The sequence below is a fragment of the Leucopleurus acutus genome, assembly GCF_964270905.1.
Source record: "Leucopleurus acutus genome assembly, chromosome: 4".
Lineage (NCBI taxonomy): Eukaryota > Metazoa > Chordata > Mammalia > Artiodactyla > Delphinidae > Leucopleurus > Leucopleurus acutus.
Window position 1 is genome coordinate 136317961 of NC_139146.1, and position 20423 is coordinate 136338383.

The 20423-nt window shown below is 41.3% G+C and overlaps 1 protein-coding gene across 2 annotated transcripts in view; it reads right to left on the minus strand.

Moving 5' to 3' along the window:
- Positions 1-20159, minus strand: part of SCOC (short coiled-coil protein) — a gene marked incomplete at its 5' end in the record, with an annotated part of 37692 nt that extends 17533 nt beyond the window's left edge. Inside the window, one exon of one of the 2 annotated variants that reach the window (XM_082838517.1) lies at positions 20035-20159. In XM_082838517.1, coding sequence (XP_082694643.1) covers positions 20035-20104 — 70 coding nt within the window. The remainder of the gene's footprint in view (positions 1-20034) is intronic. The other variant, XM_082838516.1, reaches the window with a different exon arrangement.
- Positions 20160-20423: the final 264 nt, after the last annotated feature.

The window sequence follows — 20423 nt, forward strand, 5'->3', positions numbered from 1 at the left end:
TCTTCATGAATGCAGCCCAATTGCCAGTACAATGTCTACATGTGTGTCTGTAAATACTGGTTGAATGAGTGAATGAATGAATTTTCTGCTTTGGGTCCTTCCTTTTCCTGTCTCATGAAAATCAGACAATCTATGCTGCATTAGAGGATGACACAGTATTTCCACAGTGTCTTTTCACTTCAGAGCTCACATGACTTTCTATCAAATTATCTCACTGCCCCTTAACACATCCCAGTGAGAGGGCAGCAAAGCCAAAGAAGTCATTTTCCTTATGGTCCAAGTGGTGGTTCTTCACACTTACAGAACATTAGGCACACATGAACCATCACCTAGAGTGACAACTGATGTCACCTCATCATAACTTATGTCTCTGGCAGCTGTCGGGAGATACTCAGAATACACTGTATTCTGTAAACTGTAAACATTTAGGGGCCAGAGAGAGGGAACTGCTAGTGACTTGATGGCGTATGTTCTCTTTGAGATGGTACGCTAGTGACCTCTAGTGGCAAAATCGATTCAAGATCAGTTTCTGTTGATAATTCACCACAAAAGATTTTTCTTATATCAATCCTGTGTTTTCCATTCATGTAGTAACATTTTCTACTTGTAGAATGACCTTAGTTATGCACAATGACTTATTTGTAGCTGTTCATATCCAAACATTTTTCTCATTTCATAGAATCAACTTTTGAGCTGAAAGAGCTCTCGAAAGGATTTGTTGGTTTTATTTCATTATGTGTGGAAAATGAGACCCAGAGAAACAAAACGACTTGCCTGAAGTCTCACCTCAGGGGTGGAACTAAAAGTCTAATAAGTCTAAGGCTCTTTTCAAACTTCAGATGACTGCAGCCCAGCTGACATCTGACTGCAGCGGCATCAGGGATTCCCAAGGGAAAACTGCCCAGCTAACCCCCCTGAATCACTGAGCCGCAGAACAGCGAGCAAACAAAACGGTTGTTGCCTTACAACGCTAAGTTCCGGGGTATGTTATACAGCAAGAATAATCAAAACAAAGAATTTATTTAGGAAATTTCTCTGATTCTATACAAAATAATGAAAAATACAAAATAATATACACCTCTCAGGTACTAGTTAATCTTCTATTAATAGTCAGAAACATCAGCTATAATAAATCAAAGAGCTCTCGGTCCAAGTGAATACATATTCTAACTGATAGAAATATAAGTTCTCCTTCTTCCACTAAACTACCCATTTTAAAGATATTTACATTTTGAAACTATGGACCCAGTAGAGGATATATGTGTTCTGCACCCTATAAAAATCAATGAGTCAGTCTCAGTCAAAAAGTATCATTGGAACTCCTGACGTGTTGCTCACTTAAGAGAATACAGACATCTCTCAAAGAATTTATAATCTAGTTGGTAAGACATATCGAACCCACATTAGCTAGAACAACTGTAAAGCAGGGTGATGCTAAGTATGACAGAACTTTGGAGAGAAGAGAGAGAGTGGGGCTGGATTAGGAACACATCCGGGGGTAGGGACATGATGGAGAGACCTTCCGACTAGTAGACTTGATATTCTCCCAACTGCAATTATTACAAGAGTTGGCAGTGCTTCTCCCTTCATTTCTTTCTGTATCTCCAATACCTGGCCCATAACAGGGATGCAATATAAACATAGTGAATGAATGGCTGAATGATACGTGTTTGGCGGTAGTAGGAAGTAAGTTGGAAAAAATTAATAAATGAAAGAGTGAATGAATGAATCAGCTGAGGAAGACATGGAAAGCCAGGCAGGAATTTGATCCAGTGGATCCCTGTGGTGGTGAGAGACATGTTTTCTAGAAAGATATACGGAGAACTAAGTATCCAGAGTGAATCGGTAGGAAGACACTACAGGAGGAGGCGTATATAATAACAACAGTAATAGGTAACATTTACTGAGTTCCAACTATCTGTAAGGTGCTGTACTGAGCACTGAACATAAAATAATTCATTCAATCCTTACCATAATCCTATAAGGTAGTTACTATGATTATCTTTACTTTGCACATGAGAAAACTGATATTCCTAGAGGCTAGGTTATACGATTCTATGACTGTTATAAAATTCAGTCGTGAGTGGTAGAGGCAGTGGAAAAGGAGACGAAGGGATATTACCATAAACATTTTTTAAAAAGTAGAAGCAGGATGTGTTAACAGATTAATCAACCATGGAAGATAAAAGTGAAGGAAGGGTCCAAGATGACCATGATTTTTAGTCTCGAGTTCTAGGAAAATGACAGTACCATGTTGCAACTCTGCCACCTGGGTGGGTTACCCTATCAGACACCAGCCCTTTTTCACCCAAGGTTCTGAGAGAGAACTAAGCCCACCTAAGGTATTCATTGCATGAAATAAAATCAATTCTCCCCTTGCATCTAGAAAGGTGCTTCTTATGTGTCATCCCTGAGAGAATTGAGAAAGTAGTCACTCAGATCCTTTTCCATGTTCCAAGGTTCTTCTGAGGAAGCCTGGTTGAGAAAGGCTATCATTGTTTAGCAGAAGACTTACTTTTGAAAACTGTATTATTTAGCCTGTTCACCCTTGTCCTTCCCTCAGAAAACAACCTCAAACTGTATAACTTTGACTAAGAAAGTCCTGGTTCCAAAGTTCCAACTTAGAGCAAATTCCTAGCTCTGAGCTGCAGCCTATTTGATGGCCAAATCCACTGAATTTAATTCTTCTTGAACTCAATAGCTTGAACTGTTAGTTGTTTTGTTTGTTTTGCTTTGGTTTTTCTGTATGTTTTCCTTACAAAGAATTTTCTTGGAAAGATTTTCCCCTTCCACAGTAACTTTGCCTTCTAAAAATGGTGATTCCAGGACCTAGACTTTGTAGGTTGGTGACACTATACCACTGTGTAGAGAGCCCAGAATCTCCCAGACTCTATAGGTCTTTCCTGAAGCACTGAGTGCTTCTCTCACCACTTGGGTTTGATGTGGTTTCCCTGCCTTGTAATCCACTGAGGTTGGGAAGGGCTTACCTCATGGTGACATTTCACTGGAAGAGTGCTATGTGTTGACCAGAACATCTGTAAACCCCTTTAGGTCAGTCACCAAGCTGATGGAAAAAGGTTTCTAAAGCCTCCTAACCATAAGTCGTTCACCTTTTATATCTTTAAATACATAAAGCTTATGGAATTTTCGGGAAGGGATTATTAGGACTGAGGTGGTGACAGAAAAAGAAAATGAACTGCTGTTTCAGGTGGAACAATAAAGAACTGTGGTGGATTTTAGCTAACTACAACCCAAAGTTCATATTTTGAGCTTAGTTTTTGCATATTAGCAGTGACAATTTTACAAACTTCAAAAATCATTTGTTTAGTCAAGGGTATTAGTTGTAGAGAATTTTCCCTTGTACATCACAAGTATTTTTACTATATTTATAATATATGTAACATTTATTCCCCACTTACCAGGTGCCCCACAGCTTTACAAGAACTATTTTATTTAATTCTTACAAAATGTTTAGAAGGTAGGTACTTGGTATCCCCATGCTATGGAAGAGGAAACTAAAGCTTAGAGAGGTTAAATAACTTGCCCAGTGTTACCACAGTTTGCTGAGCCAGGACTTGATTTCAGGGACTTCAACTACAGAGCTTGGAAACTTAATTATTACTCACTGTTGCCTAAGGAAAAGGCATCCTCCATAAATGAATAATAAGGGAAATAACTAGCCTGTGAAGCAATATTTATTTGTGAATGGTTAATAGACTTAGCAGCAATAATTGTAATGTGCAAATTATATGTGCTTAAACCTAAATTTATCTGAGCTAAAGACTTCCTCTCCATGTACTAAAATTATAAAACTAAAACTTTTCCCCCAAATCATTCAATTCAGACTAGTGAAGTATTGTTTCATCTCCTGGACCAGAGGAGCAAAAAGTGCAAAGGTCAGGCCATGAGATTAGGAAGAAGGAAATAGGAAGAGGACCTTGGACAGCATAGATGTGAGGACAGCATAGATGGGAAGGAGGGAAGGTAGAAAAGAGCGAGGTAGAACAAGGCAGGGAAGGGAGAAACAAGACCAGAGACGTCAGTTGAGAGGGAGAAAAGTCAAGGTAAATACAAAGAACAGAGTGGATTTTAAAATTTGTGGAGGGAATAAGGAAGATGTGAGAAAAAAGAGAAGGCATGAGGTACAACAAATTAAAGATGCTACGATGGATCAACCTCTATTAGAATGTTGAAAATGAGACCGAATATGATGGTGTTTTCCTTAAAACAAACGTAGGAGGTAGAGTTACAATAAGTAGTCTAGTGAAATGACAGAGACAGTTCTGCTCTGTATCTTGACCATTTTGTCAACATGGCCCATCTGGTATGTGGAAGTTAAGATCATAACTCTAATATGAATCCTGAATTTGAGGTCCATGTGGAAATAGCAGTGTTTGGCTTATAAACATCCCATCTTCTGAGAGGAATTAAGGTTAACAACTTTGGGGAGCCCAGACACATGGTAATAGGAGCACGTGCTGTCTACACCCACCATCCACGTGGTGGCCATTCATTGCAGGGGAAGCACCGCTTGAGGCTCAAACCAGACACAGTGAAGTGACAGCCTGAACTGAGAACCTGGTACATAGTAGTCTCTCATTAAATATTTGTTGAGTGGATGAATGGACAAAAGAATGTGCAACTTTTCCTTGTTGGTCATTCTTTCCTATCTCTCTTTTGGAGACTAATTTATAAGAGAAGAAGAAATCAAGTGAGTGTAAGTGAGAATTTTAATAACTCAAGGCAGTAGGAAGAGAATCCATATATGCTTGATTAAAATACTACATATAAAAGATTTCAAGATAGTAGGTAGCTCTTCCTCTTCTCCTTCTTTAAGGGCACGCTGAGGATTTTTTAACCCACTCAGTAAATTAGGAAACCATGAGTCTATTCTGATTTACATACATACATACATAATAGTCTGATGTGAAATGGAATATTTACATAGTTTCAGAATATCTCCCACCCCCCAAATATTTGCTTATTATTAAAAGAAAAAGGAGTAAGTTACCACCATAACCAAGGGGGCAAAGTGAACCTCACTAGTAAAGGGATAAATAGAAATTATGTACCACCTGATAGGGTGCAATGAGAAGAACACAGCATCACTTCTGATATTCTTGCCAAGTGTATCAATATTGAGGACCCTTTTATAAACTAACTGCTCTATAATCTTTAAAAGTATCAAGGTTCCAAAAGTAAAGATTGAGAAATTGTTCCAGATTGAAGGAGGCTAAATCGACATGACAACTAAATGCAACGTATGATTGTAGCTGGGTGCCTTTTCTGTCACGGATATTATCAAGACAACTGTGAGCCTTAAATGCACTTTGAAGATGAGGTGACAGTAATGTATGAATGTCATTTTCCTGACTTTGTTGGTTGTATCATGATTATGAAGGAGATAGTCCTTGTTCGTAGGAAATGCGCACTAAAGTGTCCGGGGGTGATGGGGCATTGAGTTGGCAACTTACTCTCAAATAATTCAGGAAGAAAGGATCCTTCTTCACATGCTTGCAAGTTTTTGGCACTTGAGATTGTTTCAAAATAAAACTTAAACAAATAAGATATGACTATGCTGAAGGGTGGCATTTACAATTTAATGTCTTATCTCCCCTTCTCCCCACCCTCTGTTCCTGGTGTGTCCTATAGCCAAATCTACCACTTTCTACATTTAATTTTCCTAATACAACTTTTTGCATGCATCACTAAAAATGCAAAAGGCAGTAGTGATGTTTTGATAGGTGTCCTTAATCCTAGCACTGGTATTTTCACATGCTTCTCAAAATCAGCACTCATGTTAGGATTAATATCTTTCTTCTATATATCAGAAAAACCTCTGTTAATCTTATCTTTAAGAAAAAAATTATTGTATAAATAGAACATGAAAATGTAATAACATAATCCCTACACATTAGTAAATACATTTTCCCAAGTTCTCGTCCCATCCTAGTCCATATACATAAATTACTTTTACATGGTTGTAATCACAACATAGGTACAATTTTATATTCTACCTTTCTTGTCTGAGCATACTCCAATATTGTTAGAGAGCTTCTGGGGCTCTTCTTGCCCTCTGAATCTATGATTACATTTTTGAAACAGTGACCTCATAACATAACTAAGGGACCATATTACATTGTTCAATGTCTGCAAAGCACCTTATTGCTTCCACCTTGTCAGTATAATGCAGTTATGCAATCTGGTAATTGCTGTCCTGATGCAGTCATTTGATGAAGGCTTTGAAGTCACTCAGACCTGGGCTGCTATCCCAGCTCTGCTTCATACAAGTTCCTAAACCTTTCTGAGCCCCAGTCTTCAATCTCAAAAACAGGGATAATATGTCTGTCACATGCTATTTGTGAGGATTAAATGAGATAATGAATGTGAAGTTCTGAGCACAGCACCTGGGACGTATTAAGTTCTCAATAAATGTTATTAACATTCATCTAAGAGACACATGACTAGTTAATAGAATGTGGGCTCACTCCAAATACTTAATTTTGTGACTCTCTTATTTGTGATGAATGTGGGTTATTTTTTAGATGGTATCAAATATCCAAAGAGTTCACCAGGATTTCTAAAGAAACCAACTGATTTTCCTAATTGTCTCCAGAATTGAGAACCTATAGGAAAATTAGAGTGACAGGTGACTAATCATCTTTCTTCAATGTCTGCTTTAGATTATCTGTCTCCCACACCCCAAAACAAAAGGTTGGAAAAAAAGAATCCCTTAAAAATGTAATCATTGGAACATGACAGAAATATTAAACATACAGTTTGCTTTTCAAAAATGACCAGTTAGCTGTGAATTTGCCTAATTCCTTTTACAGTCAAATGATTACATACTATGGAAAATGGATAATGTCCCAACTTACAAAATGGACCAATAAAGGAGTTACTGTTTGTGTTAGCAGGAAATATTCTACAAGTACTATTCTTTGAGAAATTCCTTGAAACATAGGCTCTCCCTGGGCAATTGTGTGTTTGACGATCACTAAGTATTTCACAGAGAGGCACTGGCTGAAAATGTTAGTGTTTAGGGGCCAACCATCATTGCTAACTGTGACTTGCTCAAATTATATATCAACTGTGTTTTCTGGGTTTTTTTTAACATCTTTATTGGAGTATAACTGCTTTACAATTGTGTGTTAGTTTCTGCTTTATAACAAAGTGAATCAGCTATACATATACATATATCCCCATATCTCCTCCTTCTTCATCTCCCTCCCACCCTCCCTATCCCACCCGTCTAGCTGGTCACAAAGCACCTAGCTGATCTCCCTGTGCTATGCGGTTGCTTCCCGCTAGCTGTCTGTTTTACATTTAGTACTGTATATATGTCCATGCCACTCTCTCACTTCGTCCCAGCTTACCCTTCCCCCTTCCCGTGTCCTCAAGTTCATTCTCAACTACGTTGTATTTACAGAAATTCTGTTTTTACACTATTTTAAAGCAGAAGGGACAGGAATCCACTGTACATTGAGGAACACTGTCATAGCACAAAGAAACTCAAGCCATTTAAAATTCTAAAATTAAAAAGGATAAGAAACAGTGTTGAAAAAAAATCTTCTAGATACTTTTGTAAACAAAGCTTTCTAAATAGTTATCATGACCTTAGAGAAACCCACTAACCTTTTCACCAAGAATGCAAATGAAAGCAAAATATTCACATAGATGAAGGAATAATAGTTGTCTTTTGTCTGCTTGGAAAAGGTAGTGAAGATTCTCAGGAGGGATAAGAAAGGACGAATGTGTTTTAAAATGCAAGCTTTTTCCACTTTTACTCGTGTCATGCTACCAGCGAGGAGAGAACCAAGCATGTGCACAGCCAAGTAGTCTGAGCCAAAGTCATTAAGCTGACAATGAAACGTGTGTGTGGAGAAACAAGGGAGCAATGATTAAATGGGGAAGAAAGCCAGTAAGGGCTGAAAAGGGGTGACTGTTGGCTGTGTGCATCCCAGGGAGGCTGGTGGAGGGAAGATTCAGGTCGCTCTAACAAAAAGTTGGCAAGGAACAAACACATGAAAAGATGCTCAACGTCACTAATCATTAGAGAAATGCAAATCAAAACTACAATGAGGTATCACCTCACACTGGTCAGAATGGCCATCATCAAAAAATCTACAAACAATAAATGTGGGAGAGAGTGTGGAGAAAAGGGAACCCTCTTGCACTGTTGGTGGGAATGTAAATTGATACAACCACTATGGAGAACAATATGGAGATTCCTTATAAAACTAAAAAGAGAACTACCATACAACCCAGCAATCCCAGTACTGGGCATATAACCCTGAGAAAACCATAATTCAAAAAGAGTCATGTACCACAATGTTCACTGCAGCACTATTTACAATAGCCAGGCCATGGAAGCAACCTAAGTGTCCATCAACAGATGAATGGATAAAGAAGATGTGGCACATATATGCAATGGAATATTACTCAGCCATAAAAAGAAATGAAATTGAGTTATTTGTAGTTTGGTGGATGGACCTAGAGTCTGTCATACAGAGTGAAGTAAGTCAGAAAGAGAAAAACAAATACTGTATGCTAACACATATATATGAATCTAAAAAAATGGTATTGATGAACCTAGTGGCAGGGCAGGAATAAAGATGCAGACGTAGAGAACAGACTTGAGGACACAGTGGGGGAAGAGGAAGCTGCGACGAAGTGAGAGAGTAGTATTGACATATATACACTACCAAATGTAAAACAGACAGCTAGTGGGAAGATGCTGCATAGCACAGGGAGATCAGCTCTGTGCTTTGTGACCACCTAGAGGGGTGGGAGGGAGGCTCAAGAGGGAGGGAATATGGGGATATATGTATACATATAGCTGATTCACTTGGTTGTGCAGCAGAAACTAACACAACATTGTAAAGCAATTTTACTCCAATAAAGATGTAAAAAAAAGATGGCAAGGGAGGCTCACTATTCTCCTGGACCATTCATGGGGGCTGCCACTGAGTCCCTTCCATCTCCAATGTCAAATTCAAGGATTGAAAATGAAGGTTAAAGCCTATCCGTGAAAGCAAAACATGTCTTTCTGAAACAGCTTTTACAACAACTCTGATTCTGTGATTGGAGTACATATTGTTTCCTGTAGGGTCACTGAGAGCTTTTGAATCACTTAAACATCATTCCTAGGGTTGAGGAACACAGCTGAAGCTGGTTCCTCCAGTCTGCCCTGCTCTTTAAGCATCACCCTCCTTCTCTCTACACTCCAGATTCTGTTTGAAGGCTCAAAGAGAACCTTCAAAGAATCTCTCAGGGGAACCCCAAGCGTCTAAGGAAACCAGGCTCTGACCCTCAAATTTGGAACAAGTCAGGCAGGCTGGAGGCCTGTGAGGGGAAATGTGTCCAAAGTGGATCCAATCCAATAGAAGCCTTTTTGAGATGAAGGTCCCCATGATGGAAAATAGCCCCCTGACTCCCTTCTTGACAGGAAAAAGACGTGGGGAAGGTCAGCATCTCATTAGCTCATGAGCTCAGGTAAATCAAATTCACCCTTGATCTTTTGAATCTCCTCTGGATTTTTCTCTAGGAAAAAAAATTAGCACAATTATGAAGGCTTTCATATAAATTTAACGTAAAACATTCTTACTCCCTTTTTTGTTGTTGTTGATCTAATAAAGAAAAAACACATTACTGATACAAGGCGATTGATGGATGGTTTTGTCTTTTAAGGGAAGAGTCAAAATATTAATACTTACGTTTTGATGAGAAAATTAGAGAACAATCTAGATTACTGAGAATATTTAGATGCTGCCCTAACATTCTGTTTCTTAAGCTTGTTTATTAAAACTAGTTTTTGCATTATGCTAGATTGTTGTATTTCAGTTAAGTGGATTTCTTCTGATGGAAGATTTTTTTTCGCAGAAAGAGCACTTACAATTTCTAGCGATACATTAGTGACCCCAGAGTCATAGCACTCTCAGAAGCTACTGAGAAGCAGAGTTAATCTCCTTTTTCTTATTGAATCTCTTCTGCTAAGTCTAAAGGCATTTTGCTGGGCCAGGGGAGGTATCCCTAATGCCACTGTCCATATTACCTTCAGCTTACAGGAAGAGCTATTTCACTTGGCCAATGACATTGTGTATACTTATATGGATCCCAAATGCCAATTAAGATTTGCTGAAACTTTCTGCCATTGCTGGTGCAATGAACACCCTTGTTCAAGCCACTAAAAACAAAAACACTTGTACCATTCTAGAGGTGATCTCTTTTGGCATCTCTAAGTATGTCTGAATAATCTTTTAAATTAATATTCATGGCCAAATTCATTGGAGGGTGTAAAGTGAGGTGAAGCAGGGAGCGCTTCACTGTTCCTGACCAGCACATGCGACCAACCCTCACCTCATCCTTGTGTACTTATTGAAGGATGCCTCCACTCCAGGAGTCATCAGCACCATATCCTCCCATGAGGTCCAGGGTAACACGGTCAAGCCATTACCAGCAGTGCAGGGGATGCTGGAGCGTGGTGCTGGCTGCAAACACTGGCTCCATTCACCATCAGAAAAGAAAAGCCTGCTCCCTTTTTTCGGACAAGACTCCTGCTATGACTCAGTGTGTCTCCCAGCTGGGTAGCCACGAGTATGTTTCCTTCTTTAGCCCATATTATAATGGAGGGTGAGATGAAAAGGAATACAGGCCCTTGATACCTTCTACTTGGAGTGCTAACTAATGCAGGGCGTCGTGTCTGATCTGCTGCTTGGCTGAGGGGATGGCAGATGGCCTTCTGAAAGCTTTTCAAACCCAGACCACTTTCAGCGGGGCATGAGGGGGGTATTGTTACATTTTCCAAACGGTGGTAGGAAGAGGTACCAAATAAAAGCACAGGACAATTGTGCCACTTCTCCAGGAAGCTTATTACCACCTTACAACGAGGGCTAGTTGGGATGCCAAAAACAGATGCAGAAGCAGCTTTGACTATTATCCAGGAGAGATTTTAGAGAGCAGAGTCAGGAAGGAGACTGAGGCATAAAGGAGGACAGTGGTGGGAAGAATATTGGCAGGGAAGAGGTGAGGGCCAGGATGAAGAGGAAAAAGAGGAGCTGTCTTATTTGTATCAGAAGAGAATCATGCTCTTGTTTAAAGGGTTTGTTCGTATCTACCCCCCGCCCCCTTCTACCACAAGCCTCTTTATCAGGAAGACATCAGCAGTCCCGCTTACAGAGCAGCATCCACAGGGCGCTGCTGTTACCATGACAGCCAATGTTGACAAATCTTGGAGCCTTTTAAGAAACTTGTGTGTGATCTCTTTGAAGTGGGCAAGGAGGAACTAAAACGTACTGAATACTTACTGTAGGCCAGGCTGGTTCAGGAAGCTTCCTTTATTATTTCATTTAATCTTCAAAACAATTCAGAGACATACTCTTATGATCATTTCATGACCTAGGAAACTGAGGCTCAGGGATGTTACATAACTCGCTAAAAGTCCAACAGACTCAAGTCCAGGCATTTCTGACTCCAAAGTTCAAGCCCTTTCTGCCACACTACTCTGAGCCAATTCTCCAAATAGCCAGGTCCTGTCTACTACCTGGCAAGTGATAGTAGGTGCTCAATAAATGTTTTCTGAAAGCAGAACTAAATGACCCAGAAGTGGAGATAGGAAAGAAACTCTTAAAACTAGAAATGATTTAGGAAAGCTGACCTCAGGAGTCTATTCTCATCTAGGGGCCCTCATCCCAGTGTACACACAAACTCAATCAGAATTATTTGGCCAAAATGTTTTGAGTGTCTATTAGGTGCCAGACATTGGGTTAGGTGCCAGAAGTACAGACATTTTAAAACCCAGGTTCCATCTTCCAGCAGCTCACAGTCTGTTGGTGGAAGGAACCCATATACATACAAGTATAATATGCTGTGAAAAAATATAGGTAGAGATAAGCTTGGCATTCTCAGAAAGGAGAAAGGAAACCTTACTCAGCCTGGGAAGGTCAAGGAAGGCTTCCTGGAGGAGGTGATGCCTGGATGGGTTCTTAAAGGATGAATAGGAATTAGCCAGGCAAGAAAGGGTGAGTTTTGTTATTCCAGGCAAAGAGAGCAGTATGAGCAAAGTCCAGAGGCATGAAATAGACAGCATGTGCATAGAACATTAAGTGTTTCCTACTGAGCCCAAACTTTGTGGCAGGAAATGACACTGAAGAGATAGGTAGAGCCAGGAAGAGGGAGACTTTAAATGCCACGTTAAGTGTCTTGGACTTCAGCCAGCAGGGGATGCAAGGCATCGATCGGTCTCTGCAGGGAGAGGGAGTGATATAGGCAGTGTGGAGGAGAGATGTGAAGGGATAGAAATTGAAATAGGAAGAACAGTTGGGCAGTTGATGCTGTGGTTTATGTGGGAGATGATGAGGGCCTGATCAGGGAAGTGGTGATAAGATTGGAGAAGGCCAGATTAATTTGAGAAACATTTTCAAGGTCAAGTCAGCAGGAATCAGTGCTTTGATTGGGTTGTGAGAAATGATAATGGGACGACATGTGAATTTCTCGCTTTAGGAACTGGGTAGATGATGCGGCCATTCATTAAAATTATGAATCATACATGGGAGCAGATTATGGGGTGCCCAAGGGGTAAGATGAGTTCATTTGACACCTGGGACATATCTAGGTTCTAGCAAGCAGTTGGATTATGAATCAGAAACTAAGAAGAGAGATAAAGACAAATGATAAAGATTTGAGAACAGAAGTCTGAAAATACATTCTTCTGCAGTCATAGTTGACCTGCAGATGTGTTTTGTTTGGACTTCCATGATACTGTTTTTAAAATTAGCATTAGGTGGAAAACAGGGAAGAATCAGGAAGTTGCACCAAAAAAACCCCTGTATTTTTGGTGTCTCTTGAAAACTGCTTTTTTGCATTTCCATTCTTTCATAACAGCAGTCAGCTAGAAGTGGGAAGCAGCTTGGCTCTCTGAGCAGGGCACATGCTCTTCAGGAGCCTCAGTCCTCACCTGGCTGGGCGCCTGGCCCAGAGGCTCAGCGTTGGTTGCTGTCTCATCATCACAATTGCTGTTGCCTTGCTTACAGTAGAGTTAAAAGAAAAGTAAACTTTTCTTGTTCTCTTAATCAAAAGTAGCAAAGGAAATCTAGTCCAAGAGGACTGTGTGTTTCAAAGAAAATGATGTTGTGAAATTAATAATGTTCCCATATATTTGATGTGCAAACCAACCATGTCCTTGTTGAAAGAATTAAACTTGAAACATCACTGTGAAATAAACCATATTAAGAGTAATATCTGCTATATGTAAAAGATACATGATGACTTTCCATTTGTTTGTATCTTCTTTAGTTTCTTTCATCATTGTTTTGTAATTTTCAGGGTACTAGTCTTTACTATTGTTAAATTGTCCATACCACCCAAAGCAGTCTACACACTCAGCGCAGTTCCTATCAAAATCCCAATGACATTTTTTACAGAAATAGAAAAAACAATTCTAAAGGTAATATGAAACCACAAAAGCCCCCAAATAACCAAAAAAAACCTGAGAGAAAAAAAGAACAAAGGTAGAGGCATCACACTTCGTCATTTCAGAGTAATAAAAATATATTACAGAGGTGGACCTTCAAGATGGCAGAGGAGTAAGACGTGGAGATAACCTTCCTCCCCACAAATACATCAGAAATACATCTACATGTGGAACAACTCCTACAGAACACCTACTGAACGCTGGCAGAAGAACTCAGACTTCCCAAAAGGCAAGAAACTCCCCACGTACCTGAGTAGGGCAAAAGAAAAAAGAAAAAACAGAGACAAAAGAATGGGCATGGAACCTGCACCTCAGGGAGGGAGCTGTGAAGGAGGAAAAGTTTCCACACACTAGGAAGCCCCTTAGCGGGCAGAGACTGCGGGTGGCGGAGGGGGGAAGCTTCGGAGCCACGGAGGAGAGCACAGCAACAGGGGTGCGGAGGGCAAAGCGGAGAGATTCCCACACAGAGGATCGGTGCCGACCAGCACTCACCAGCCCGAGAAGCTTGTCTGCTCACCCGCCGGGGCGGGCCGGGGCTGAGAGCTGAGGCTTGGGCTTCGGAGGTCGGATCCCAGGGAGAGGACTGGGGTTGGCTGCGTGAACACAGCCTGAACGGGTTAGTGCACCACAGCTAGTGGAAGGGAGTCCAGAAAAAAGTCTGGACCTGCCTAAGAGGCAAGAGTCCATTATTTTGGGGTGCACGAGGAGAGGAGATTCAGAGCACCTCCTAAACGAGCTCCAGAGATGGGCATGAGCTGACACCAGAAACGGGCATGAGACATTAAGGCTGGTGCTGCAGCCACCAAGAAGCCTGTGTGTAAACACAGGTCACTGTCCACACCTCCTCTCCTGGGAGCCTGTGCAACCCACCACTGCCAGGGTCCCATGATCCAGAGACAACTTCGCCGGGAGAATGCACGGCATGCCTCAGGCTACTGCAATGTCACGCCGGCCTCTGTCAGCAGAGGCTCGCCCCACATTCATATTATAACTACTGTACCCCTCCCTGCCCCCGGCATGAGTGAGCCAGAGCCCCCTAATCAGCCACTGCTTTAAACCTGTCCTGTCTGGGTAGGAACAGAAGCATGAGGGCGACCTACACGCAGAGGTGGGACCAACTCCAAAGCTGAACCCCAGGAGCTGTGGGAACAAAGAAGAGAAAGGGAAATTCCTCCCAGCAGCCTCAGGAGCAGTGGAGTAAATCCCCACAATCAACTTGAGGTACCCTGCATCTGTGGAATACCTGAATAGACAACGAATCAACCCAAAATTGAGGCAGTGGATTTTGGGAGCAACTGTAGACTTGGGGTTTGCTGTCTGCGACTGACTTGTTTCTGACTTTTATGTTTATCTTAGTATAGTTTTAGTGCTTGTTATCATTGGTGGATTTGTTTATTGGTTTGGTTGCATTCTTTTTCTTTATTACTTTTTTATTTTAATTTAAAAATTTTTAAATTTTAATTATTTTATTTTATATTATTGATTTATTTATTAAAATTCTTTCTTTCTTTCTTTCTTTTCTCCCTTTTCTTCTAAGCCATGTGGCTGACAGGGTTTGGTGCTCTGGCCTGGTGTCAGGCCTGAGCCTCTGAGGTGGGAGAGCCAAGTTCAGGACATTGGTCTACCAGAGACCTCCCAGCCCCACGTCATATCAATTGGCAAGACCTCTCCCAGAGATCTCAGTCTAAATGCTAAGACCCAGCTCTACCCAATGGCCAGCAAGCTCCAGTGCTGGACACCCCATGCCAAACAACTAGCAAGACAGGAACACAACCCCACCCATTAGCAGACAGGCTGCCTAAAATCATACTAAGTTCAAAGACACCCCAAAACACACCACCAGACGTGGTCCTGCCCACCAGAAAGACAAGATCCAGTCTCATCCACCAGAACACAGGCACCAGTGCCCTCCACCAGGAAGCCTACACAAGCTACTGAACCAACCTTACATGCTGGGGACACACACCAAAAACAATGGGAACTATAAAACTGCAGCCTGTGGAAAGGAGACCCCAAACACAGCAAGTTAAGCAAAATGAGAAGACAGAGAAATACACAGAGATGAAGGAGCAAGGTAAAAACCAACCAACGCTATGAGACTAGATATCAATTAAAGGAAAAAATAGGTAAAAAATACAAACACATGGAGGCTAAACAATACACTACTAAATAACCAAGAGATCACTGAAGAAATCAAAGAGGAAATCAAAAAATACCTAGAAACAAATGACAATGAAAACACGACAACCCAAAGCCTATGGGATGCAGACAAAGCAGTTCTAAGAGGGAAGTTTATAGCAATACAATCCTACCTTAAGAAACAAGAAACATCTCAAATAAACAACCTAACATTACATCTAAAGCAATTAGAGAAAGAAGAACAAAAAAACCCCAAAGTTAGCAGAAGGAGAGAAGTCATAAAGATCAGCTCAGAAATAAATGAAAAAGGAATGAAATGATAGCAAAGATCAATAAAACTAAAAGCTGGTTCTTTGAGAAGAAAAACAAAGTTGATAAACCATTAGCCAGACTCATCAAGAAAAAAAAGGAGGAAGACTCAAATCAATAGAATTAGAAATGAAAAAGGAGAAGTAACAACTGACGCGCAGAAATACAAAGGATCATGAGAGACTACTACAAACAACTATATGCCAGTAAAATGGACAACCTGGAAGAAATGGACAAATTCTTAGAAATGCACAACCTTCAGAGGCTGAACCAGGAAGAAATAGAAAATATGAACAGACCAATCACAAGCCCTGAAATTGAAACTGTGATTAAAAATCTTCCAACAAACAAAAGCCCAGGACCAGATGGCTTCACAGGTGAATTCTATCAAACATTTAGAGGAGAGAAAACACCGATCCTTCTCAAACTCTTCCAAAATATAGCAGAGGGAGGACCACTCCCAAACGCATTCTATGAGGCCACCATCACCCTGATACCAAAACCAGACAAAGGTGTCACAAAGAAAGAAAACTACAGGCCAATATCACTGATGCATATAGGTGCAAAAATCCTCAACAAAATACTAGCAAACAGAATCCAACAGCACAGTAAAAGGATCATACACCACGATCAAGTGGGGTTTATCCCAGGAATGCAAGGATTCTTCAGTATACACAAATCAATCAATGTGATACACCATATTAACAAATTGAAGGAGAAAAACCATATGATCATCTCAGTCGATGCAGAGAAAGCTTTCAACAAAATTCAACACCCATTTATGATAAAAACCCTCCAGAAAGTAGGCATAGAGGGAACTTACCTCAACATAATAAAGGCCATAAATGACAAACCCACAGCCAACATCATCCTCAATGGTGAAAAACTGAAACCATTTCCACTAAGATCAGGAGCAAGACAAAGTTGCCCACTCTCACCAATATTATTCAACATAGCTTTGGAAGTTTTAGCCACAACAATCAGAGAAGAAAAAGAAATAAAAGGAATCCAAATCAGAAAAGAAGAAGTAAAACTGTCACTGTTTGCAGATTACATGATACTCTACATAGAGAATCCTAAAGAGGCTACCAGAAAACTACTAGAGTTAATCAATGAATTTGGTAAAGTAGCAGCATACAAAATTAATGCACAGGGCTTCCCTGGTGGCGCAGTGGTTGAGAGTCCGCCTGCCGATGCAGGGGACACGGGTTCTTGCCCTGGTCCAGAAAGATACCACATGCCGTGGAGCGGCTGGGCCCGTGAGCCATGGCCGCTGAGCCTGCATGTCCAGAGCCTGTGCTCCCCAACGGGAGAGGCCACAGCAGTGAGAGGCCTGCGTACCGCAAAAAAAAAAAGAAAGAAAAGATACATGATGGAGAAACCTAATAAACTGAAATGAGCATAGAAATTTCAGTAGTTTGTTTTGGAAACTGAATGAAATAAACAATGATATACCATTGTCTCTTTCCCACAAATACACTGCTTGGCCCTAAATGTGTTTGAATTTACAAGCTGTTTTAGAGTCACTGGTATATAGCGTGGAACCAGAGAGAGAAGGAAAGCAGGCCAAGGGCAGAATCTTGGGGAAAGACTTGTAGGAAAGGGTTCCCAAAGGAGCCTGAGAATGATGAGGAGAGGTTAAAGGAGAACCTGAGAACTGTGGGAGCATCAAAGCCAGGGGATCAGAAAGACAGGAAGGAAGGACAGATCAATACGATCAAATGTCTTTGTCCTGCACTGTGTGTCTGTCACCCAGAAGGGAAGCCAGTGCAACAACTGTACAGCTTAGACCAGAGATTCCCAAACTACCTTGGTTCACAGTGCCCTTCATTTTAAGTTATTTTTTTTACAGTTCTCCAAGGCCAAGAGAAATACCAGACAGTTCCACAAATTAAGTATTCAGGTCCAAACATCTTAATAAGTATTTGTGGCCTTAAAACTTAGTAATCATTTGAAAAAAAAAACACAACACTACACCTAAGCTTAAAGAAATTTCAATTTCTTTAAAACTTCATTCTTAAGTTTTCCTTCTTAACAGCAGGAAACTCAGCATGGAAATAGATGTTATTGAAAGCAATGTAGGTCAATCTAATGTGAAATTGTGAACAAGCTGCATTTGTTTCATCATAATTTGTCTTCCCATTTTTATTTATCAAAGACCAAGAACCTCTTATTAACAAGAGTGTACCAGTACTGCCGCATCACATTGATACACTTATCTCCAAAAGCCAAAGAACATGGGGTTTCAGTTCTTTCTTGCTACAAGTACCTGAGCAATTTCTATTTGCCGTCTTGGAAAGCTGAAGCAGCACGAATCAGAGCTAGTGCCTCAGCCCACTGCTGGTTACCACGCTGGACCATCGCTGAAGGCCCCTGGTGCCCCAAGATTCTGTGACTCGTCTGCCCAGGGATGAGGAGGTCTTGAGGGCGAGCAAGGAGCCTTCGAAGCCCTCCCTCGGCTGCGACAGCTCACCACCAGCCCAGGCATCCTGTTTACCCCGTCCCAGTTTATCACTTTATTCCACGCCTACTGCCGGCCTCACATTCGGTTAGCTAACAACTTCGACGGTGTCCCTCTCCAAACCGTTGACAACCTTGGATTAGCCACCTGAGTTCAAATCCCCGCCCTCTGCTTTTGTGGGCCCTGGAAGCGCGAGGGCGGCAGAGGATGAGACGCGGAGGGTTAGGGATGAGGCGGTGCCGAGGATTGGATGAAAGTCATCTGTTTCACAAAGGCTCCTTCTCAGCCTCAGCGAGCATCAGCTTTCAGGCCCAGCCCACGTCACAAGGGAGAAAGAATCCTGGGCGGGGGCGTCTTCGGAGCAAGTCAGCGCCCCGTAGGAACCGCACGCGCCCACGGCATATAGGACTCCCCACGCGCACGCTCAGAGCTCATCGTGTCTTCCACGAGCTAAGGAGCAGGTTTTCCCAGGTCTTTGTTTCCTTCGCTGCCGTCTGCAGCTCTGTCGTTTTTCTAAAACGCCCTGATGGGAGCATGTGAAGGCCAGCGGTATCCCACTTCTTCAACAGCCCGGGGACCTTGTACTTTTCCTCGCGTCGTAAAGGCTGAAAATGCGCCTGTTTGATTTTCAAAGCCCCCAGCATGTTTACGCGGTGCCAGGAGGCCAAGCTTAGCTCTGGCTGGCTGGCAGTTCGGCTAATTGGCCACACTTTAGAAAGAGGCTTTTTGAATCTGAGCATTTAGGGAGAAAGTGGAGAAGCGTGGCTGTATGAAAGCAATTGATATTAAATATTCATGTTCTGCTCTGTTAATCAGAATCAGGAACCCCCATTGCTTAGCTGCAGTCTTGCTGGCTTCTATGACTGTGCTAAGGGAACTTGGATACAAAACAATGCCACCAACCCCCCCCCCCCACACACACACGACGTAGTTGCTTATAGGTTTGAAGTGTTTCTAGTTAACATTATGCCACTCAGCAGTGTCTGTTTTCTCTCAGATGTTGAATGAGCCATGGTTATCCCTTCCATCAGCGTTTTAGAACCACTGCTCCCCTCTTTTTCCTTCTCTTGTGTGGAATTCAGCAAACTTTGTCCTTGCTTAAAAACCGGACATTTTCTGCAGTAATTTTTAAAGCGAATTGCAGTGTATTCTAGTTCATTTTTCAGAAATGGTAAAATTATTTCACGAAATAGAGAAGTAGTGGACTATAATTGAACAAATTGGGGTAATAATATCCTAGGTTGTTTTAGGTCTTCTCTCATCACTGACTTCATATTGGCAAACTGGTGCTAAGTAATATAAATGGGGCGTCTGTACTTTATATATATAACATACACTTTACATATGTTGAGGTCATGTTTCCTGAGCTCTTAGGAAATAAACGTTTTATATTTTTATTTGTCGACTGATTTTTTAAAGTACGTGTAATTCAACCACAAGAACCTTTAAAATAATCACTTAATTTTAAAGGAAAAAGAAAAATAGCTCTTAATTAAACATTTTTTTGGTTTTATTTTTGTAGCTATATTTTTTCAAGTTTTCTACAATGACTATGTTTTACCATTATAATAAAAACAATAAAAACTATAGCTTTAAAAAACAGCTGAGCAGTTGCTGAATTTTATGTTTCAGAATTCATCAGGTTCTTCCTTACCTGTGTCGTCTGCAAGAGAAATGTTGGTGAAAGTACGATCCTCCTCTTCCTCTTGGCTGGACCCGTCCATCTTGTTCACTTTTCAGGCCTGTTAGTGAGAAAAATGGGTGCAGGGGGAACGGCAGTTCTCTCATGTGATCGCCCTTGTTAAATAATTAATAAATGAGCGCCCACGTAGGTGCTATCTGATCCTTGCACAAGCCACCCTCTTCCTGCTTTCCACCTGAGGAGTTCTTAGTGCGTGTTGTGGACCTAACCGGAAATGATTAGAGACCCAAGTTAAAGAGTTACAAACCTTTACTTGAAGCTGTTGAGTTGGCACTCCTGCTGTACTCTGGCTAGATGTCAAACCTCACCTTCAATCCAGTGTCAGTTTCCTTAGACTGAAT